Here is a 23,571-nt window from a genome sequence, read left to right as displayed (position 1 = left end):
CCCTGTTAAGTCACAGGCGTTGACTGACACCAGGCGTTGGTCCTGGGGCCTGACCACGCCCCCCGCCTCCCGGCCCCAGCCTGGACCTCCAGCAGCGAGCAGAGCCCGGGAGTGGGCCAGGGCAGCGCAGCGGACTGGCCGGGTACGTCTGTGCAATGTCTTTTCCTCCACTGTTTTAGAACAGTATTAAATACCTTGCTCTTGGGCCCAGGGTTGAAATGAAAGTTAGTATCTGTCGGTTCCGGAAAAGCATGCTTCTCATCGTCATCAGTTACTGGACTTGTACCATATGGTGAGCAAATTAGTAATTTATTTACATCAAAGCTGTCTGTACCTGGAATGTTCATCTGCAGAGGTCTGACGAGGTCCGGGTGCCTCAGTGGGTTCCCAGAGTACACAAACCACTCCTTGACAGTGGGACAGGTGCTGGCATCACCTGAGTAAAGACAGCTGCATCAGTGACATGGGTACTAATTCATTCATCACCAGGCTAACAATGCAACAGGCCCACGTCAGCCAGGCCCAACTCCATGCTGGTAGGCACAGTGAGTTCTCACACCCATGGTCACTGAGGGGCCTTGGGCATCCAGCAGTGGCCCCCTACCCTCTGATCTAAGGGTCATCCATTCATCCCAACGGAAACAACGACCTCAGGTGGGGAATGGCAGGGTAACCTGTGAGTAACAAGCAGGAGCAGAGAGGTCACCACCTACATGGCTCCTGCAGTGTCCCGCCATCCCCTTGCCCCCTCCCATCCCACACTATTCCAGAAAACACTGAGGGAGAACTGGGGAGAATTCACTACTTTATGCAACTACCAAGATCACTGTTATGTCAGGTAATTCAGAAAACTGGTGGAAATAATCTAGAACAAAGGCTTTTCTGTATGCTGCTGGATTATTACTCAGCAAAGCAGAGGTGACGGAAGCCTCGCCCACCCAACGCTCTCACTGAGCCTCATGGAGCTGCCAGCACAGGCCCCTCCAGCCTTTAGATCCGGTCTTCCCCTGGCCCTCACTACCTTCGCTGCTGGTCCCCTCTCCGCACCGGCACTGCCTGGGTCAGATCAGGTTCCTGACCTCTCCTCAACTTCAGTCTCACACCATCCAAGCCACTCTCCATGGAAATGGAGGCCTTTGGGGGTTTTATTTTTTTAATGAAAATCTGACCAGGTCGCTCTTTCTAATCAAGGTTCCCCAAAACTGCCCAGGGACCAGAACAAAGTGTGGACCTCAGCGCCCCCTGCTTGCCCCTGCACCTGCCTTTGTTCCCACCCACTGCACAGTCTCCCACACTGATCATCACTGTGACCCACAGCACAGTCCCCCAGAGTCTCCAGAGTGCACATCTGATCCGTTTCCTGGGCTCCAGTTCACACGCCGGGCTCCACTCTGTTGAAGCCCCTCTGGGTCCTCACATCCCTCTTCCCTGTCCAGCTGTCTACACTCCCTTCTCCACCAATTCCCCCTCTCCCCGAGGCCCACTTCCCTTGACAGGCACTTGGTGAACCCCTCCTTTCCTCACTCCCAGCTCAGGCATCAGGTTCTCCCCAGTGCCCCAGCATGCTACACTTCCCCACTGCAGTCCTCTGGCTAGAGTACTGCAAAGCCGTGTCTCCCCTCAGCCCTCCCACTGCCACCTCCTGACAGCAAGGATTGTGTTCTTCTCACCCAACACAGAGCCCAGGGCAACACTCATTAACCACAAGTTTAATGAGCAAATTCAACTTAGCCTAAATTTCACACATCCAAAAAAAGTTTAAAAAAACAAAGAAAATCTGAGAAGAATTCTTACAGTTCTTAAAAACAGAACAACCCACTTTCTAATGCAATCCTCTTGGCCTAGGTTTCCATTACATCAAAAAATAGCCCATGGAGCAAATGCTATCCTAAACCGCTACTTCAGAAAGGGGTGCAATCTCTCACACCAAGAGACAAACCATACTAGGTTTTAGTAACTCACACTCAACCTCTGTCATAACATAGTCTGCCAACTGATCCTTGGGAAATCACTAAAACATTTACAAAACTGCATTTCGTACTGCATGGAAGTGACCATCTTTCATCTAAAACTGTTCACAACACAGAGGTTCAAGTTGACATCTCAGAGTTTTAACCCTAAATAACACACAAAGAAAGTGAAGATAGGTTCGTGATGGCACTGGCATCCTTTATTAAAAGCACCAGACAGGTCTCTGATTGTGTCCTTTCTTGTTAGGACCCAAAGGAGTCATTTTTCGGACAACATTCCAGGAGAAAGGCCGTGCAGTATCAGTAGTCCAGCTACACCCCAGGAGGAAAGAGCTGCTCATTGAGGCCAGTTTGGCAGGGTCAGTGGACCTGCTTCTGCGTCAGGCTCAGCAGAGGCCGAGCCCAGACCAACAGCCCATCCCCTCTTTGCTCCATGATGTAAACCAGTGAGGGTAAGTGCGTATCAGTTACTAAGTATTTCTTAACAACGAAAGAAGGAAAACTTTTGCTTTTAAAGTGATTGACTTCCGTGTGATTAGTTTAGCTGACCACACACTAGGTCTCAGAACAAGAGTGAGCTATGTTGCTAAAGGCACAGTGCTTCCAGCTATTTACTTAAGGAACTGTGAACGTGAAACTATTAATTTTCACATACTATTAACTGGCTAGAGGATAAAAGTTAAATCAGAACTACTGATCTAAATTTTCGTCCCCTAAACAAACTTTTATCTGGAATTGTGGAGAAGGGTACAGGAAATGAAAGACAAAAGTGAACACTTCCCTGAGGTGGACGGCAGGTCCAGGGGTGTGCACCTGCGTCTGCAGGTTCTTCTGCATCCTGCCCTTGCCCAGTGAGCTGCTAGGTGATGGGGATCCTCAACAGGCCCTTCCTTCTTCTGCCACAAGAGGGTAACAGGGCAGTGCAGTGCAGCTGGAGGGCTGCCAGCACTGCAAAGCGTAAGTCTGCAGTCTGGGTGAGTCCTGTCCAAACCGAAACATCCAGCCAGAAACACCTCCACTGTTAATACCGACTGTCCTACTACAGACACAGTCAGAGCCCCCCCCACACCCTCCAAGTCCCAGAGCCAGGTGCAAAGTGCTGCCTGAAATCTTAGAAAAAAGGTGAGTGCGCATTCAGCCCACTCTCTGGGGGGCCACGTCATCTCAGAGGTTTAATCTGGTATGCACTTTGAAACAACAGCAGAAAACATCTGCCATAATTTGGTCTGTCTAAATTATAATAAAATAGTCTTAGATGCCTACATATCAAGAAACAGAGAAGAGGAAATTGAGTTTAGAAGTTCCTAAAAGAAAAGGTTGATTTTCTCGTCTGAATTTTCAATTTGCTGAGCTGGTAGTTCAAAAGAGCAAAGTAAAAACTCGAGTAAAAGTTCCTCACTAGTTTTTTTTTTTTTTTTTTACTCTCTACTTCATGCTATATATAACATTTTATATGGAAAATAGAAAACTAACATAATCAAAATTATTCTTCTGTTATTCCCAAAGGACAGACACATTACACCGCATTATAAAAGCTTCTATATGTAACTAAGACATTTTCCCCTGCAAGCAAAACTGTGGAACTGTCTACATTTTCAAACTCTCTCCCATAAAAACTGATTATGTCAATACACAACCTCTCAAAAGAAAAGTACCCTCTCCTCTCACATGATCTGGGGGGCCTGTGAGCAATGGGAGGGGGAAAGAGAATGAGGAGGCCCAATGTCGATTTTACCCTCTCAATTACTGGGATCTCCAAGTTTGATAACAATCCTCTAGGCTTTAAAAAATATATATTTGCCCTTATGTGCCTGGAATGTATTTTTCATACTGCTGGTTTAATCTATAATGATGTGTGACCTTAGTCCATAAAAAAAATAGAAAAACTCCCCAAACGTTCCTTTTTGTATACACATTTGAGAAAAAAAGTCACCTTTTAGGTCAATCTCTAGGACTTTGGATGAGCTGAAGTCTGGCGACTGCCCATCACGAGACCATCAGCCTCCTGCAGCAACCACGGGGCTCCTAGAATGTCTCTGGGCGACAACTGGAGGTGGGGTGACAGGAAAGGAGGACAATTAGCCCAAACAGCCCTAAGTATTAAAACCTGCCATTGCCTAGGGCTCTTCTCCAAGACTGCTACCTAGTGAGATGAAAAGGGGGAGAACAGAAGAGTCTGCCTTTTGCATCTTTCTGAGTTTCTTCTGCTTCCTGAAATGTATAAGGCTTCATAGTGACTCCAGCTAAGCTTATCCTTATGGAGACTGACACAGAGACAAGAGTTAAGACCAGAGGTAAAACTGGGTATGAAGCCAGGGATGGCTGAGGACTAAGCCGTTTCAGGGCTTCTTCCCCTTCTGGCCACAATGCTGACAAGCTATCTAAATACCACATATTTACAATACAAAATACACGCAGGAGTGGTGCTGACCAACCACTCCCTCAAGAGGCACCCCCCAGCGTTTCAGATGAACTGGAGTATCCAACAGATCAGTTACCCAAATCTGTGTCTTTTGGCTCAGAACTCCAGTGCCCGCAGCTGTGCCACAGAAACAGCTCTGGTGCTCAGAGTCATGACCACAGAGTAAAAGGCACCTTTGATTCTAAATCTCACTCCAAACGAGTGGGCTCCCACCTGCCAGCCAGACTGGGCTTGGAGACAGCTGCTCACCTAATGGGATCTGAGAGACATCACTCTCCCTCCATGTCTGAAATTGAGCCATTAGAGTAATCGTTCCCTAAGGAATGCTTTGCTAAATACAAATACTCTTGCAAAGGTAATGCTTTAAACTCACACTCAACACACATATATTGATCACCTAATTCACACCAAGAAATCTGCTGTGTGTGGCAGTCCCTCCTGCTCAGCTTACAGCCTCGGCGGAGGAGGGCACCGGACAATGCCCACATAAACAGGGTGCAAGCACAAACTGCAATAGGCCTGAGAATGAAAAGCACACGGTGCCTCAGGGAGGAAGCCACTTCTGACGAGGGAGTAAGACAGGAACTTGGGGGAGTTGGTTTTAAGGGCATGAGGGATGACTAGGATTGATCAGAAGAGTGGCCTGAGCCAGAAAAGTAAATTCTGTACTTAACATGGACATACTTTCTAAAGCAACGCAAGTGAGTGAGAATGCCTGGGTGTAAGGGGCAAACCCAGCTTCGAGGGCCTCCTACCTGCAGAGGCAGCAAGAGCCAGGAGGGAGGGGCTCAGCAGCAGAGCCCAGCCTCCCGCGGGAATCCAGCCGTCGGGGAGGGGCTCCCAGGGGAAGAGGAGAGAGGCAGTAGACTTATCCAGCCCTCGATGGAGAGGAAGGAAGGAGGGACACTTCTCCACAAGAGCTGAGGATGAAGCGGTGAAATGTTCCCATAATGCAGGAAAAACAAACCAGGAAGGAGATGAAGAAACAGCACATCAGCAGGGAGCCCAACACCATCTCGCAGCAGTTCCAGGAAAGGAGAACAGAAACGTGATGGGAGAGAAATGCATAAACACAAAGGATGAGACTTCCCAGGGGGAGAAATGGCCACCAAAAAGGGAACAAGAATGGAACTCGCACTCAACTCCGCCAGCACCCAGAATACACATGGGGCGGGAAGGCCGAGACAGGGCGGCTCCTCTCACGTTAGCCACTCTGGATCTGGACAGACTGAAAGCCACTGCCTTTTCCTGTGGACAATTATTACCCCGAGGCCCGTGTGGACGGCAGCCCAGGGGAGGGAGGGCCCTGGGGAGCGAGACAGCCTCCGGGAGGACCAGGCTGTTGTGACAGCCGGGTGCAGGCAGAACCAGAGCGCGGGCGTGGGGGAGAAAGGGCTCCAGAAATCCGCAGGGGCGCCTCTGAGGTCCACAGCAGAACTCGGTGAGGCCAGGCAAGGAAGGCCTATGGAGCCCCAGGGACCGACGCCTGGAGCTGCACTGGGCTCTTCAACTTTGGCCCCAGCGGCCAGTGTGCAGGACCTCATGACACGCTGCACTCAGGCGATGGCCCGGAAAGGCCCAGCCTCAGAGCAGGGCCATTTCACCTCCTGGAAGTCCACACAGACCCAACCTGACAAGGCTGCAGGTGAGCCCTGGAAGGGTCAGGTAAATGAGCTACCCGAAAGAACCAAAGTCAAGACCCTTCACAGATCCAAAATCTTCCAGAATACAATAAAAACACTGGGGTGAAAATAGCAGAGACACATGGAGCCATTATGAGGAGAAATGTCAATGACCAACACAGACCCGGCAATGACAGTGGTGCAGGGTTACCAGACAAGGACCGGCAAACAACCACTGAGGAGACACGGAAGAAAGACATGGAAGATGGAAAAGAAAGCTGAAAACACAGCATCTGGAACGAGAGTTTCACTGGGTGGGCTCGTAGCAGATCAGAACCACAGAGGGAGGCTCCAGAAACGGAAAACAGAGCAACAAGAACGCCCGAATGAAGCCCAGAGAGAAGGGGCTTAAAAATGAGCCCTGATGCCTGAGGGACAGTGTGAAGTGTGACTCCACGGTGGAGGCAAGAGACAGAAAACAGTGCTTCTGAAATGATGCTCAGCTTTCTTCAGAGTCGGTGGGGAACATACACTCACAGGCCCAAGGAGCTCAAGAGTCGCAAGTGGAATAAACACAGAGCTCAGCCTGGACAGTGGCTGAGAACCAGTGGTTAAGAAGAAATCCCAAGGCCAGCAGGAGACACACACTCGTGACCTGAGGCAATAACCCTCAGAAGGAACAGCCTCACCTCACAAGAAACACAAGCCAGAGACAACATAGTGCATCTTCAAAGTGCCAAACAAAAATATCTAAAATTCTGTATCCGGCAAAATTGTACTTCTGAAATTACGATATTCTCAGGAAATTAAAATGAGCACCACGAAAAAAGTAAATGCAGGTTCCTTATGGGAAGAAGGGTGGTACTAAAGGGAACGTGGGTCTGCCCAAAGCGAGACGAGCAGCAGAGACGGGGCACAAGCATACCTTTCCTTGCCCGCTGGCTCCTTCAAGAGACAATGACTGTTCAGAGGACGGGCTGGAAAATCACAGCCCACAGGCCAAATCTGAGGGCTAGTAATGCTCTTCATATTATTTTAAATGATTGGAAAATTATCAAAAGAAGAATATTCTATGACCCAGGAAGATAACATAAAATTTGAATTTGATGACATGGGAAAACGAGGTGAGGCTTCCCTGGCGCAGTCACCCCCTCTGGACGTGACGTCTCTGGCTGCGGGGCCCCAGGGCAGCAGAGCGCAGCGGCTGGGCAGACGGTGGGGCCTCACAGCTCTGCCCTTCACAAAGCCTGCCAATCCATGGTTTACAGTAAAAATAAGGATCATGTATTATGGGATTTTCAACATATGCATAATCTCAAAAGGTTACCTACTAGGTTTCCATCTGTGTGACATTCTCAAAATGATCAAAATGTAGAGCTGGAGGACAGACCAGTGGTTACCAGGGGACAGGGACAGAGGGAAGGATACCAAGGGGCAGCTGAGGGAGTTCCTCTGTGGAGAGGGGCCAGTCTGTATCCTGACAGGGCACAGAACTGCAGAGAACTATCCACACAGACAAACGAATGTGTGTAAGAAACACTGAAAAGTGAGTATCTGTAGTCTGGCTAACAGTACTGGACCAATGCCAAGCTCTGGGCTTTGATATTGCACTCTACCATGTAAGAGGTCACCTTTGGGGGTGAAAGGTACATGGAACTCTACGTGCTATCTTTGCAACTCCTGTGTGTGTACAATTATTTCAAAATAAAAAGTTTTAAAAATATACAGAATAACAAAAATGATGAGACTAAAAGTCCACTGTTCTAAGGCTTTCACAGTGCACGTAACTATCTGAAAGCAAACTGTGACAAGTTAAAGATGTGTATTACTAACCCTAGAGCAACCACTAAAAGCAAAAGCCAAACAAACAGAAACAGGTAAATCTAATAATCCACATCCAACAATAATCCAATAAAAAACAAAATACTAAAAATTACTCAATTAATCCAAAAGATGTCAGAAAAGGATGAAATAAAGGAAAAGCAAGAGCAGAGTAAAGAGCAAAATGGAAGACTTTAACCCAGTCATGCCAACAAGCACATTAACTATAGATGGCCTTGTACTCCAGTTGAAAGACAGAGGCTGACAGACTGGCTATGCTGCTAAAAAGGGGTGTACTTTAAATATAAAGGAATAGTTTAAAAGTAACAGGGTAGAAAGAAGACACATCACAATTACCAGAAAACTGGGGTGTGTCTATCAGTATTAGGCAAAACAACTACAAAACGACAGGGAGTAAGACCAGATTTTTCTAACACAGGAAATCTCATAATGCTAAAGGAGTCAACTCATTAAGAAACATGAAAGTCTCAATGTACATGCACCTGACAACAGAACCTCAAAAATACCTGAAGCAAAAACTAACAGAGCTGAAGGAATAAATACAGACGTCCACAACAGCATCCAGAGACTTCAACAGTCTCCTTTCAAGAGGCACGAACAGGCCGACAGTCAGCAGGAGGCCTGAGCAGCCCCCTGCACTCACGGCTGGTGCGCACGGACCACTGAGCCCAGCAACTGCACACACCTCACTGCCAGGGGCACGTGGAACGGGGCCAAGCTAAGCAAAAAGCACACAATGTGCTTTATTATCCTCATCGTCAGTAAGCCTGCGGTAGCTTTTAATTTTCACACCAGATAACATAAACTTCACGTAGAAAGCCAGAAAGTTAAGAAGAAAGGAAAGTGACGATCAGTTGTGAGAGAAGTTCAGTCTGAGTAATTCTCCTGTTATTGCAGTTACCTAATAAAGTCATCTCTATGGCTGTCAATAAACTGCATTAGCAAAGTATGGAAGTTAAGTTAGTGAAGTTTATAAATTTTAACCTCATTTAAGAAAATACTCTAGAAACAACTCCAGGCCAATATTATTCTATATCATCATTCATGACAAGAAAGAATATGGGCAGAGAGCCACATGAGAAAACAAAACAGAAAAAGTTACTTCAATCCCGTTTGGTTTCAAAGTTTATCATACAGGTTCCTGACTGCTTCTCAATCAGTGCAGACATCTTTCTCGTGTCCTGCTCAGGCCACACCGTGTCTGGATGCCCACAGCCCGTGGGAGAGGCAGGACATGCTGCGGGTGCTGGGTGTCGAATAAAGCTGGGTGCAGAGAGCCTGCCACTCCCTGCCCCAAAGAAAAACAACGGTCAAAACACTTCAATCTGATGGTTCTATCACCACCTTCAGATTACAGAAATGTCTACTTTCTAGAATAATACGAATAGTAATATTGGTAGGCTTGGAAATAATGGAGCGTAGGCAAATGGGCCACAGACCACCTTTCACCAGGACTTCACTGCTTCTGTCCCTTGTCCTGACGGTGGTGTCGTGCTAAGCCCATTTCTTATCATGTGCTCTCTACTCCTACGATGCTCCAGCAGGCCTGTCTCAGGTCAGCAAGGCCGCACAAAAGAGGGAACTAATGCATTAAGCATCATGAGCCTGTACACAGAGTGCTCTTCAACACTCCCTATTCCCCAGACTGTTCCTAACAGGGGTCACAGGGTCTGATCAATTTTATTCTTGGTGTTGAAGGTCCTCTCATTTCACTGGTCTGCACGGACAGCCCTCTCCCTATACTCATGTTCCTACTGTGCAACAGAAATACAAATGAAAAACATAAACTTAAAAAATTACAAAAGCTCCAAAGGAAAATTTTGCTTATATTTTAAAATATGATGCACTAGACTTTATACAAGCATCTTATGAAAATCACATTTTGAGAGTAACTAGCCATTGTCTTCTAATAATAAACTCTACACTCCTACAGGAGGAAAGGGTTTTCAAAGTTTTTAAAAAGCACAACTCCTTTTAAGGCATAAAAACATAACATCTTACAGAAACAATGCACTCTTCTTTTAATAAATTCTGATCAACAACTCCTCATTTAACTGCACTCGTGTCCAGCGGGTTCTTGGAATTCAGCTCCAAGACGCGGCTTTGAGACACCAACTCACCTTGGCTGCCCCCCAGTAGGAGGGAGTAGACGCGCTGCCGCACAGGCCGGTATACCTGGGCCTGGCCGGGCAGGGTGCGGTCCAGCGCGTCCTCCAGGCTGTTCCCACACTCCACCTCCCCGCTGCTCAGGACGTTGTACACCAGGTAGCTCTCCGCCTGGACGTGATGTGCTCTGGCGACCTGCCCAAAATTTAAACGCAACTGGTTTCTCCTTGAAAACAAAAGAGGGACCTTCAAGAGAAAATCAGAATCCGAGTGACTGTCCCTCAAATTCGTGACGTTGAGCTGACACGTGTGCTTCCTTTCCTTGGGCTGCTAGCTCAAAACCTTTCATTCCTCCTCCATCTCCACCCCCCCACCAGACCTGTCATATTCACTTCCGCTGTCACCTCGTCCTCTGCCCACCTGACAGGAGCGCTGCCACACCCGGCACCCCTGCCCTCACCCCACCTCTCCTCTCTCCAACCCAACCTCACACCAGCAATATCCTGTCTTCCTGGAAACAGGTCCAGTCACTACCCTCCTCAAAGCATCCAGGGGCTACCACAGATTCTTCAGCCTAAGAGCCAAGGCCCCCTCAAAGGCCTCCATCTCTTTCCCGCATACATCATTCCACCTGATTCCACCTCACAGACTCTCAGGGACCCAACCTCCACTGTCCGCAAGAGTCCTCCCTGTGCTCTGGGAAACGGATCCCTCTCCAACCAGCCACTTCACAGCCCTGCCCCATGGGCTCACCTGAAGGGTAACCTCTCCATAGAGCCTATCATCCTCCCTGGTTGATGGGGCTCAACTCACACATACCTTGCACTGGCTATCTGCCTCACCTCTCCTATTAAACCATAAACCCCCTGGGATTAGAAACTGTATCACATTCATTCACTTCCTCAATAGTTTTTACTGAGCAAAATCCACGCGCTGAGCACTCATTTCTTTCTGCCCTGGATGCAGCACCCTGTCTGCACGCAGCAGGTCATCAGATGCACGATTTAAACTGAACCACCTTCTCATTCCATCAGTAGTTAAGATCAGAAGGCTACAGTCACCGAGCTACAGGTTTTATTTTCCTGTGAAGAACATTCTTACTACTGCAGGAATAGTCATCTGGACTACTCTTCAGAATTTAAATCAGTCTACCACAACAGGCACTTAAACGCACTACAAGGATAACCTGGAGCATCAAAACCCCAGTGTCCTGTGACTCCCCCACAGCAAGGCCGCTCCAGCCACGCCGACTCGTTACCACACACCCGGTTCTTGGTCCCTTCGCCTCTCTCCCCCTAAGGTGCCGCCTCACTACACTGCTAGGCCTGAATGAGTTAACACACGAGGCTTGGCGCACACTGAGGGTCAACAGGCGTTTGCTCAGAGGGTCTATCTCATCACCAATACTTACACCAGGACAGAGACAAACCAGCAGCTTTGGGGTCAGTAAGCATTAAGAGTTCTGACTCGAAGCTCTAACCCAGCAAAGACCACCAGAAGTGCCCTATTTCTCCACGATGCCCCTTTTGATGCAAAATCTGCCAGGAACAATACAGTCAGGTATTTCATGACCCTCTCAGGGCAGAGTACCTTCTAACTTATTTTCCTATTCCCTCTTACATGTCATATTCTTCTCTGTTTCAAAAGAATTGGTGTTTTGACAAATTTATCTATAAAGTTACAATAAATTATATTAATTGTACCAAGAAATCTCCAATTTTGACAACTGTAGAGAATTTGATATGTAACATTCTTTTCTTGGTGTACACTGGGTTTTCAGAAAAGTCCTGCAAAATTAGTTTTAATTCATTAATTAGCTCGTCATCTCAGCACATTTTACCTCTGTGCTTAACTGCAAGTATTATACAGAAATCTACACTTGGAAAAATCTTAACATATTCGCCTCATCTGAACATTTTAAAGTGAGCATTCAACGCATCCTAGCCTGTAACTCTGGAGGAGACACCAACGGCTGCGGGCGCTGCTCCGCCCCTAAGGATTTCTAAGGAGACCATGTGTGGTCAAAATACATACATTATGGTGACCTACTAACGGGGCCAGAAGGCTCCAAGGAGAAAAATTTAAAAGGAAAAGTTTAAGGGGAACTTAAGAAATTCCAAAGTTGCTCTCAAAGATACCACGAAGTTCAGCAAATGGGACCCTGGGACAGCACACGGCCGCCGGCACAGCCCGCCCTCCTTTCCCCACAGACAGCCTCTTCCCAGCCGGCCTCTTCCTGCCAAACCCCCGAAAGAGCAACCCCAGCCCAGCTCCTGCCTTTTCATCCCCAGACTCTGCTCCCGAAACCCCTATCACCTGACCCCCTCCAGGCCCCTGGGCGACAACAGCTCTCCAAGGCCACCCACACCTCCTGCCCCACTCCCAGTCCAGCCTCAGTTCCTCCACAGCACTGGACACCCTGCTCGGTTCTTCAGTCTCGCACCTGCCTTCTTGGGCTTTTGTTGGGGTGCTTCTCACCTCGTTCTCCCATCCCCCCAACCGCCCCTCACTCCTCAGTGCATCATTTCTCCTGCTTGAGAGGCTCCCATTCCACAGACGGCAGACGACTTCCCGAGACTTCTACCTCTTGGCACCCACATCTCCAGCAGCAGACCCGGCCCATCTAACCCTAACCATCAGGTGGTCCCTGGGAAGCCCTCCTCCTCCTGTGCGGCTCACGGCAGCCCCCCTGGCCCAGGTCTAAGCACAGGGGAGCTCACCTCCACAGCAAGGCTTGCTGTGCACCAGCATCACTCCCGAAACACTGCTTGAGTCTGCTGCTTCTGCTCTAGTCCCGCCGCCACTTTCCTGGTCCCAGCTCCTCTGTCTGTACCTGGGTTTCTGCAACAGCCCCATTAGCCCATTCTCTGCAGTGCGCACAACATTTCAAATACAAACACCTGACCTCATCATACCTCTGCTTAATTAAAGCCAGCCAATAGCTCCTTAATGAGCATGAAAACTAAGTCCTAAACTCTTCCCAACTACACGTGCCACCCCTGTGGTCGGACCTAACCTGTCAGAACTTCCCCTGCAGGAGCCTGGGCAAGACAGCTGGGATGGCCACCTGCACAACAGCCCAGGTGGGGATGGCGGGTGGGTATGGCTAATGCAGGCAGAGGTCATGAGCAAGCGCCCAGCCAGGAAGTGCCCAGAAATGAGCAGAGAGGGCCTGTGTGGTGCTATGAATGTGGCAAGTGACTGATGAGTTTGTGAGTTCAGTAAGTCCTGGGCTGGCTGAAGAGCAGACCCTGCCCACCTGTTGCCAGAGCCTCCCTGCCTGCCTCCCCAACTCTGCCAGTGCCCCCTGCCTGGGGCACCCTTCCACGGCCTGTCCTTCAAGCAGACGGCTACAGAGGCTGCGAGTCCTGGGGGCAGGGTGGTCTTCACTCTCCTGCTCCCAGACTGCTGACACGGCGTGCTGCCTCTCCACGTGCCAGCGAACTTCTGGGCCAGCAGGGAAGACGGCTGTGGTCTTGTAAAGCATCAGAGGCTTGGGTTTAAAGCCGGGGTCTGCCAAGTAATAGTTGTGGGACTGCAGACAATGTCACTTGATCTTTTCACTCCTCTGTCCTCATGTGAGAGGAGACAAGGGCATGGAACTGTGTGATGCCTATAGGAGACAACGTGAGGAAAGCCCTTTGAAGATTACAAACTTCTTCAGAAAGCTGTGCTGCTGGAGAGCCGTCTCTGCGCGGTCAATACTAAACTAGTGCTCCTCCCCCACCTGCACAGCAACACTGAACACACGTGGGCCAAGTCCAGACTGGTCCTCCTCCATCCATTCTCTGCACCCCTTTCCACTCTCCTACAAAGACGACCCCTGGGTCTCTGCCGGCACCCACCTCCTCCCTCCTCCCCCACTGTCCTGTCTGCTGTTTCCTACCACCTGTCAGGATGTCCCCACAGAGGTCCACTGCTAACCTTCCTCCACCTTCACACCCAGACTCTTTTCCTCCTAAGAAGCAGTTAAGAATGCTTCCAGGTGGAATAATTTCTTCACTTGATAAGACTTTTTCACCTGTAACTCTCTCAAAACATGTGTCACATTCTACCTCTTCTGCAAGTTCCTGTCAGTTAAGTGGCTCGTCTGCTACAACGTATGGAACAGAGAAAGAGGTGAAAGGCTAATTCAGACAGAAGAACACTTGCAGCTGTGCAAAGGGAGGGAGGACGTCACTGAGAAGAGAATCTAAAGATGCCAGAGCCAGGAACACCCCCTGAGATCTAACCTGCGGCCACTACAAGACAGACAGTGTGACAGGACCAGGGCTGGGCAGTGACAAGGAGAGACAGGTCCGGCCTTGCAGAGCGGCCCTAGTCTAGCAGGAAAGACAAGAATCAAACATGAAGCTCCAGGGAGGTGTGCTGCAAATGTCAGACACACATGGTGGGCAGTCGGGGCTCCTCTGAGTGTGTGACAGAAGAGCCAGCTGGCACTAACCAGCAGGAGGGGCAGAAAGCCACTGAGGGGAAGAGAGTGCGTGCAAGGCCTGGACAAGGTGAGGGGCAGACAGAGCTGGGGCTGCAGGGAGTGCCAGGCAGCTGCGATGGGGGACTCCCTCCTGAGCTGTGAAGTGCAAATGAAGGGCTCGAATTCTGCATGTAGCATGACAGACGGACTGCAAAAGGCAAAAGCCTGTTTAGGAAGAGCTCTCAGAGGTGACCACAGTAATCCACACAAGTGTAAGAGCCACTGAAGAGATCAGAGCCACAAGACAGGAGACATGGTTCCTAGATTTGTAATTTGGGTAACTAGATGAAAGCCAGGAACAACGGAAAGTCTGTGGGTAAGTCATGAGTGGCTGCGCACTTGCTGAGATGGACAGTCACGTGGACACGCACCTTCTCTCTAACCCAAGGACAGCGAGCAGGTTAAAGGAGACAACACACGAAGTGCACCCAGCCGGAACCTGCACGCAACAGCTGGCTATTCGGCAGGGGCTCCGTCAAAACCCGAGGCTCTACCTTCCCTTCAGGATTATATCCAAACTCCCAGCATGGCATTTAATAGTGTTCACAATCTGGCCGTGGTCTGTCTTTTCCATTTTTTTCTCCCTACTTGACCCTTCAGACTCCATGCTCCCGCCTACTGTTTGGCCCTTGTCCCCAGTGACACAGGTTCCAAACGCCACACTTTCAGCGTTCCCACAGCCCTGAGCCTGTGCCCTCTGAAGCAAATCTCAGGCCCCATGAGGTCTGGCTCCAGCTCACCAGCTTCTGGGAATGTCTCTCTGTAACCCAGCCCATGGTGACCTCACCCTCCACAGCAACAGCCCTCTCCCCTTAACAATCCAGCAACAATGCAGAACAGTTTACCAGGTGAGTTTTCACAAGTATGAAGTCATACTTCCTGGCCAGATTCCCAGGGCTCTGTTCTGTGTCTACCACAGTGTCTCAACCTTGCAGGTCGTCAATAAATATTCACTGACAAATCCATCAATGGATACGTCTTCAATCATGGCATCTATCAGATTTGGGTGGGCACACCTACATACCTTTAAGATTTCAGGATCTGAAACCATGGTTACTTGTTGCTTGATTTCAGGCTCCGTATCCATGGGGTCTTGTTTAATTTCAGGGTGTGTACAAATGGAAGCTTCTTGCGTGGATTCAGGATCTGTACATATGAGAACTTCCTGCTTGGAGTCAGGGTCTGTACACATGGGTGCTTCTAGGTTAAATTCAGAGTCTGTACCGATAAGTAATTTCTGATTGGAGTCAGGGTCTGTACACATGGATACTACCTGCTTGTTCAAAGTTACTACACCTTTAGGTTTCTGGAAAAACCATGGAGATTTCTGTCCTGGCAAAATATACGATGCAACTCCTTTGTAGAAAAGAGCTCTATTTGGTCCCAAAGGTAACATCTCTTCTAGTTTTTTCTCACCTTGATGCAAGTGAAGAACTTTAGATATGTGGTCTGCTACAGCTAAGATGATGTTACCTTTTTTGTCGAAGTTCTCTCTGACGGAGGTGTAGGAAGACAAGCACTTGTAGCGAAAGCTTTCAAACATGCCCTCCGGGATGATGTCGTTGCCCAGCAGGCAGGCCAGGAGAGGCAGGTCGCACAGGCTGAGCCCCAGGCTCTGGCAGAGCTTCTCCCGGCACAGCATGATGGTGTCCAGGCTCTCCAGGCACAGCTCGCTGATTGAGAAGTAGGGACAGGTGTTGTAAATTAAGTAGTCTGTGTCCTCTCCAAGAATCCCGAGACAGTGGTTCTGGAGGCCATAGGAAGCCACCTCGTAGTCGGCCTCCTGTAATGAACACAGAGTCTCCTGACCCAGGGTCTTCAGAGCAAACCGCGTAAATATGGCCAGCCCCGAGGGGATAAAGAACATGTTCCTGCCAGGCTGCTCCTTGTGGGACTTGACGTAATGAAAAATCCTGGCTATCTCCCTGTTGTTCTTGAGTCTTCGCTTCACCCACTCATCTCTCTTGTTCTGTTCCACCATGCCATCAAAGAAGAATATCAACTTGATGCCAGCAGTTGTAAAAGTTTTCACAAATTCTCGCAAAGAGGAAAAGTACTCTCGCCATTGGCCACCACAGATCCAAGAGTCTGGCGTGTACCAGTATCTGAGGCAACACATGGCGTCCACCACGACGGTGGGAGTGCATCCGGGATGCTCGCTCCGGTGGCGCTCCGCCAGCTCTTTGAAGTTTACCGCAGTGCAGACATGTGGACAGCTACTTCCCACAAACCCCTGCAAGCCTCTCACGCCCATAATGAAACTCCTGGAAGGGTCTGGAAAGGAAAGTAAATTAGTAATTATGGAGTTACCGTGACACTTACAGCAACTTTCAAAGCAAACCCCAGACAGTATTTGACATTCAGTCTCTGTCTCCAGCGTGTCATGGCGCATGCTGCTGGCCAGGAGCCTGAAGTCTTCCATGGACACACACCAGGGACGTCACCTACATGTGAGGTGACTAAGTGGACTTCACAGGACAACATGGCCCAGCACTCTCTTAAGAGCTTCACAGAGGTTATCATTCAACAAAATTCGAAAACAGGTTAACAGTTTCAAAGAAGTAATACTCCCCATCTAGGAGCTCAAACTGAAGCTAATTTTAGCAAAACTAAAACACAGATTGATACATGCAACATGGATGTTTTTCAAAATAACCTTGCTGAGTGAAAGAAGTCGGATGAAAAAGGAGTGCATGCTGTATGAGTCCATTCATGTAAAGTGCACCTCACTGAGCGCTGAGCTGACTGCAGGGCAGAGACCAGGGCTGTAGGGTAGGGCGGGAGGGAATTGGTGGAGACAGGGCGGTACACTTGTTCGCTACCTTCGTCGTGGGGATGGTTTCACGGGTGAATACGTGCTAAACATTTCAAACTGTTCACTGTACATATGTATTCTTTCCTGAGTGTCAAATACATCTCAGTAAACGTGTTAAAAAGAAAACTACATGAAAATGTCCACAACATTTGAGATGGTCACTGACTTTGAATGGAAAACCACCCATTCTAAAATGTAAAAATAAACAAGAGTTTAGAGTTACAATTCAAAATCTGGGGAAAATCTAGGCAGAGTCCTTTATACAATAAGGAAGATGTCCTCATGTGTAATAAAAGACATAATACAAGTAATAACATCCATCAGTGATCAGAAGCCTTTATCTTAATGGCCTATTCTTTTCACTCTGATTTTCTTTAGGAGTCATCAGGGCTTCATGTCCTCTGTTACAACAAAACAAAAAAACCCCATTATGCAAACAGCAGCGCAAGAACGGTGCCTTCCCCAGGCTGAAGACTGAAGGCAGCCACCAGCTGCCAAGTGAGCCCACTTCCTACCAGACAGAGCTGGCACTCAATGCACACGATCTCCAATCTTTAAGACAGCTCTGTGGGTAAAAAACTATAAGCTCTACTTCACAAATGAAGAAATTGTAAATAAACTATGGTCGAGCAAAGACACCCCTGCAGATTACCTTTTAAGACTGTACTCCCTGTTAATGACACTGACCCCTAATAGTAGATTTTGAAATCTGTTTGGCAGCCAAAAATAATTTTTAAAAAATATAAAAATTGAGTGGACATAAAGAGCATTTATGTTGAAATTTAGAGAGGTGTGCTCATTAAATTATTACATATAATGGAATACACAAATCCATACCCCCCAAACCACTGTAGGCCTATTACTAGTATTGGGTTTATCTTGGGAACATTACCAAGGAAGGCATGTTTCTGAAGCAGAAAGTGGACTTCATAACATGATCTTCTCAACCATAAGGCCGTTCTCCAGTTGGGCCCTCTGGGCATGGTTTGGAAAGGGGATATGTGTCAGAACTCAAAGGGTTGTCAGAAAAGACAAAAAACCAAAATGGATTAAAAAAAAAAGCAGCAATGTTTGTGGACGCTGAGTGGACTCAAGGTACCTCTCAGCCACGTAGAGCCTGACTGTTTCCGTGCTGAGTGGAGCCCTGCTCCTCTCCGCACGGGGCCCTCCCACCACGGAGCCGGCCTGCACGCCCAGCCCCGCAGACCTGGGCCCGTTTTGCCTAGCGGCTCTGCCACAGTTGTGTTGGCTGCCTTCCCTCACGATAAAAAGACATTTTTGTTTCAAGCGTTTTTCTACTAAAACTGCAAGTGACAACACTGAGTTTCTTGAAACACTCTCCTCTTTATTTTGCAAGAAGTGGGGTTCAGCCTCCGCTTTGATTTTATTCAAATGTTTTTCCTCCTTTTTCTTACCCCAGTAGTGAAAAGCTCACTATTTTTAAAACATGTACTGTTTTTCCTGCCTTTCACACTGCCAGTTCCTCACAGCCTGAATCACAAATTACCTCAGGAATGTTACGTCACAATGCCCTCTTCTATGGCATCTACAAAGAAAAATTCGGACAGGCACAGATTTGGGAGCTCGGGGCAACAGAGGATGCCTTCTGGTATCTCAGCTCCTCACAGCACCAGATACTCACACAGCCCACCATCAACGCAGTTAGTGTGGTGTGAAATAAAACGCTTAAAAAGACAAATCTGTGGCATTACCTTTTTAAATTTTCCTCTGGCTTTTTAAGCCTTTTAGTGCAAGAGCATACACTGAGGCTTTACATTCTCTAAAGGTAATTTTTAAGATGATCACAAACACATATATGTTATATATTATATATTACATAAACATACACTATAAAATTATATACTTATATAATATTTCACTTATCACAGCTGCAAGTTATACAGGAAATTTTCCTTATCTAGATAATTGTTCAGAAAGAAAACAAAAGTTATGTCTCTTCAGGCAGGAGCCCTACTGTCCAAAATACAGTCTGGGGGGGGCCACCCACTTTGATGTGGGACTCAGGGCAGGTGACACCACTGTCTGTCACGTCCTAGCACCCAGCACAGTGTCTGGCATGTGAGGGGCCCAGCAAGTTATTTATGAGTGAATGAAGGCATCAAAGGGCAGGTGTATAAAGAGAAACTGGGAATCAACTGCGGGCAAAGAAAGAGGACCAAGAACCGTCTACCCTCAAGGAGCTGACAAACTGGCATGGGAAGCGGCATCAGCACAGGAGGCCCATGAAGGCACAGCCGCAGGCACACAAGTATGGCTGGGGTCTGTAGCGCTGGCAGTGGCCGCACGCCCAGGAATGGCTCACTCTCCTCACACCAGACCCATCCCTGCCTACTGAGTTACCAGGGAATGAGGACGTGGAGAGAAGGGCAAAGAGAAACCCAGACAGAAGGTCCTTTACCACAATCTCTCAATCAACAAACCCCTGGAGAAAGGGAGAGAGGCAGGCTTCAGCAAAAACACATGCACATCGCCTGCCAGAGAGAAGGGCTGAGTCACTCTGGACACAGGGACAGTGGACCAGGGCCAGCCCAGGGCACACCTCCCCTGGGGAGCAGTGTTTGCAGGACAATCAGTACCAGCAGTTGTGGCCACCTCAGGCACACCCAGCACCCCACCAGTGTCAAAGCAGAACGTTCAGCAAGCATAAGTTAATGAGGGGGCTGTAAGATGGGAAGCTGGTCCAGAGCGCATGTGAAGAGCTGGCTGACCAAAATGACCTTTTGTAAACTGGAGACAAATCGTGTTAATGTCTTACAGAGTAATAAAACCATAACCTTGGGATATAACTTTACCAGACAGGAATAATTCGTCTCCACAAGACAAAGTCTACGAATTAACATGTATCACAGTGCTTGGGCTCTAATCAAGAGTAAACAGCAAGTAGAACAGGGAGGTACACTCTGTTAGAAAACTGGATAATCCTGGGTGAATCTCTTAAACAAGGGCCCAGGATTCAGCAACAAGCACACAGTCCTCTTGTTCCCTTGCTTCATTTCTGAGTTTCCGGTGACTGTTCTTTCAGGGGTAACATATGCTGGCACGGACCCTCTCCTCTCCTCTCTGCTAACCCACCTAAAAACAGGAACTTACAGGGACCTTTCAACACAGCAGGGTGACAAGAGGGACTGAAAATTCCAAGAGATGAACACGTGTCCTGGGCCAGTGCACAGACACAGCCATGCTCACAACTACCAGGAACTCGTGAATGTGCAGCCAACCAGGGGAGCCGGTAAACCAAGGGTGGCCGCACTCAGACTGTGCCCAGGCCCCACACGGCCTCCATACAGGACTCTGGGACTACTGACCCAGATGCTCTCCTTGACCACACTTTAGTCAGGGTCCTAGGCCCTCCTGCCCACAGGCCTCCACCTTGAATGCCAAGTTCATCCCCACCAATTTCAGCAAGATTCCTGCTCAGTTTCACAGAAAATCCCACCCTTGAAATCTGATTGCCCTGATGATCAGAGTAATCCCCACCCAACCCTGACTCTCACTGACCTTCACTCTACCGGAGGCTGTCAATCTCCCCATGCAAGTCTTGAATGAAGTCTTTCTCACTGTCTCAGCAAGTTGTCAGTCATGTTTTTCTTTAACACTACCACTTCGAAGAAGTTTAGTCAAACGAGAGACAGAACGCCTGTGACAGTCCTGACACTCAGACTCAAGGCACCCTGGAGGATCCTCCAGAACACAGTCTGACCGTGACCACTGACACCCAGATTCAGAAACCGTGTACGGTGCGTGGTGGGAAGAGCCCCAAGACGAGGGGCGCAAAGCCCTGTTTTCTGCCACAAAAGACCTTTAAAGGAGGGTAGAGCCCCTCTTCCACATGCCCCGCCACCCCCTGCCCCAGCTATGCCAAAGGCGTGAGACCAAAATCACTTAGGAAACATTCGTCTAGTGTTTGCTGCGCTCCAGGCCCTGTGGACACATCAACGAACAAGACAAAGTCCCCAAGACATGTACCTTGAACAAGGGAGTGGAGGCTCAAGGTCCCTCAGGAAAGGACACCTGGGGTGTGCATACACATTTCGCAATGCCCCGAGCTGTACCCTGAGACTAAGTTTACTCTGCAAGCCCCGCAGCAGACACCCCCTCCCATCCCCCTGCACATCATCCAGTTTCGCTCAGACTCCACTGGGAGGCACTCCTGCCAGCCAAGGAGGCAGGAAGAACCGGCTGCTGGGCGGCCACGTGTGCTGCTAGGTCACCTGCCTGCAGTCTCAGGCAGTAACAGCAAAACCTGGACTTGAATCCACCTGCCTCCAAAGCCAGTTCCCCTCACTAGGGGACCCCACCCTCAACACTGGGCACTTCAGAGTGACCTGGTAGCTGCCGGCACGTGTGCTGGGAAGGCCTAATCGTGAGGCAGAACCGGCTTGTAGGCGGTGTCTTAGCCCCAAGTGCTCCTCCTCCTGGGCCAAGGGCCCTGACAGGATTGTCAGATCGAAGGAGCAACCCTGAAGGCTGGGCCCTGGGCTTCCCCTGCCCCAGTGCAGCTCTACAAACCCTTCCAGGGCAGTGAAGCACAGCATGAAAACCACTGCCACCGAACAAAGAAAAAGAAAATGCCTATGACCTATAAAACTGTGTGCCTCATGTATCCAGAATACAGAACAAAACTCCAATATAAATTTTAAAATTCATGAGTTAAAGCTGAAAAATTCTATTCACAAGAGACTTCTTAGGCTCTAATTTATCATCTGTAAATTCTTCTTCTACATAGTTCTACATTTAGCTCCTAAGTCCACAGTAAAGAAAAGTAAGAAGTCACTGGAGGCAGGCGTGGGCAGACAGACAGGGGTAGGGGTGAGACCTGAGACAGGTGACTGGGGGAAGCAAAGGGACAGGAGAACTGAGGCCATACTGGGGGAAACAGCTGTACATGCCTCAACGAGCCCTGACACTGTCTGCATCTCAACACAACAAACTACGTTTAAAATGTTTGCTTGAGACAGTGAGGGAAAGCGTATCATATCTAGCACATTCTATTAAGAGAGCAGGGAAATGCTCTATTTTAGAAAGATTTCTATCTTAAATGGGAGATCCTGGTGCTTAATGGGCAAAAACCCAAAACTAAACTATCCACAAAACTCTGCTGTTCAGTCACTGTCCTGTTGTCCTGGTTGGCAACCATTTTATATGACTCACAATAACGTACATGAACCTGTACTGAGTTAACTCTTTAGCTAAAGTACTGAGGGGAACCTCACCCACCTCTGGTGTGTTCTTTCAGGTTCCAGCATGCACGCAGGTGTGCAGCTGGACAGGTATGTGGAAGGACAGCTTTGGTCCAAGTTACAGTAAGTGTTCTACAGTAGGAGTTCTCTTAAATGGATTCCTCCTTACTTGAGTCATACTTGTTTTTAAGGAAAAAGGTGCTTAGGAGCTGGGGTTTTTTGACTAACAATGACCTTGATTTACTGTCTGAAGACAAACCATTTACTCTCTTTGCACATCACTGATTTCCTTATTTGTAAAAATAAAATGATTTCCCTGTCAATTTGGTGAATTCTAAACTACTACTATAAAATCCTTAAGAAATATCTTACTATACTTACATAATTAATTTCAACATTAGATAACATGTTTTATCTCTTTGAAGATTCTTCCCACAGAACACCATACAAAGAAACAGGAATTTGCTTCTAAAAGCAAATGAAAATGAAAAGTTTTTTACACCTGTTACAAAGCTCTGAGAAAATAACTGATAGTGTAAAGGATGCCTGACTTGCAAGCTAATAAGGGTGCAATTAATTCCTCTGAATGAATTTCCACGACCCTAGTTTCCATGGAGGTAAGACTTGCTTTTATGATCTCAGTTAAGTGGACTTCCCTTCTTTCCTTACTACCCACCTCTTCTTGAAGGAGGCAGATGCCCAGTGGTGAACAAATCAAACACACACTGTCGCAAGGCTCTGCCCACTGGGCTGGGCTGCCAATCTCTGACTCTTCCTGACTCAAGAGAAAACTAAAGCCAGGTTACAGCAGGAATCTGACCAGCTCCATTCACTCATGTCTTCTCTTCAACCCTCAATAACAAGTACAAACAAGGAGGAGGAGCCAGAGGGGGTAAGAGGAAAGGCTGAAGGACAAGAACCCAGAAACCAAGACAGCAGGATATGACTAACTGCCAATTTCATAGGATCCAAGTAGCACAGGGCTTGAAACTTAAATAATTCAAAATCCCTTTTTTAAAAAAATACAAAATAATAAACATAAGGGCACTGAAGTCCTTCCCAGTGCCTGGGAAGGCACCTGTGGAAGTGAGGACCCTGAAGCCTGAACTTCCCTAGCTT

At 48.3% G+C, this 23,571-nt stretch overlaps 1 protein-coding gene across 15 annotated transcripts in view; it reads right to left on the bottom strand.

The window, feature by feature from the left end:
- FAM120B (family with sequence similarity 120B) overlaps window positions 1-23,571 on the bottom strand; it is a 72,950-nt gene that overhangs the window by 47,967 nt on the left and 1,412 nt on the right. For 11 of the 15 annotated variants that reach the window (XR_004322175.1, XR_004322177.1, XR_004322174.1 and 8 more), the window contains exons 2-4: window positions 15,461-16,710; window positions 9,977-10,157; window positions 335-436 (exon numbers count right to left, since the gene is read on the bottom strand). Coding sequence is in view for 6 of the 15 variants with exons in the window: in XM_032485407.1 (XP_032341298.1) it covers window positions 335-436; window positions 9,977-10,157; window positions 15,461-16,690 (1,513 nt within the window). In the remaining 9 variants the exon portion in view is untranslated. Of the gene's footprint in view, window positions 1-334; window positions 437-3,903; window positions 4,018-9,976; window positions 10,158-15,460; window positions 16,711-20,770; window positions 21,072-23,571 lie in introns of those variants that run through there. The other 4 variants (XM_032485406.1, XM_032485408.1, XM_032485409.1 and 1 more) reach the window with 4 other exon arrangements.

Source organism: Camelus ferus, chromosome 8, assembly GCF_009834535.1.
Source record: "Camelus ferus isolate YT-003-E chromosome 8, BCGSAC_Cfer_1.0, whole genome shotgun sequence".
Lineage (NCBI taxonomy): Eukaryota > Metazoa > Chordata > Mammalia > Artiodactyla > Camelidae > Camelus > Camelus ferus.
The sequence above is the reverse complement of the archived record's forward strand: the minus strand, read 5'-3'. Positions and strand labels throughout refer to the sequence as shown.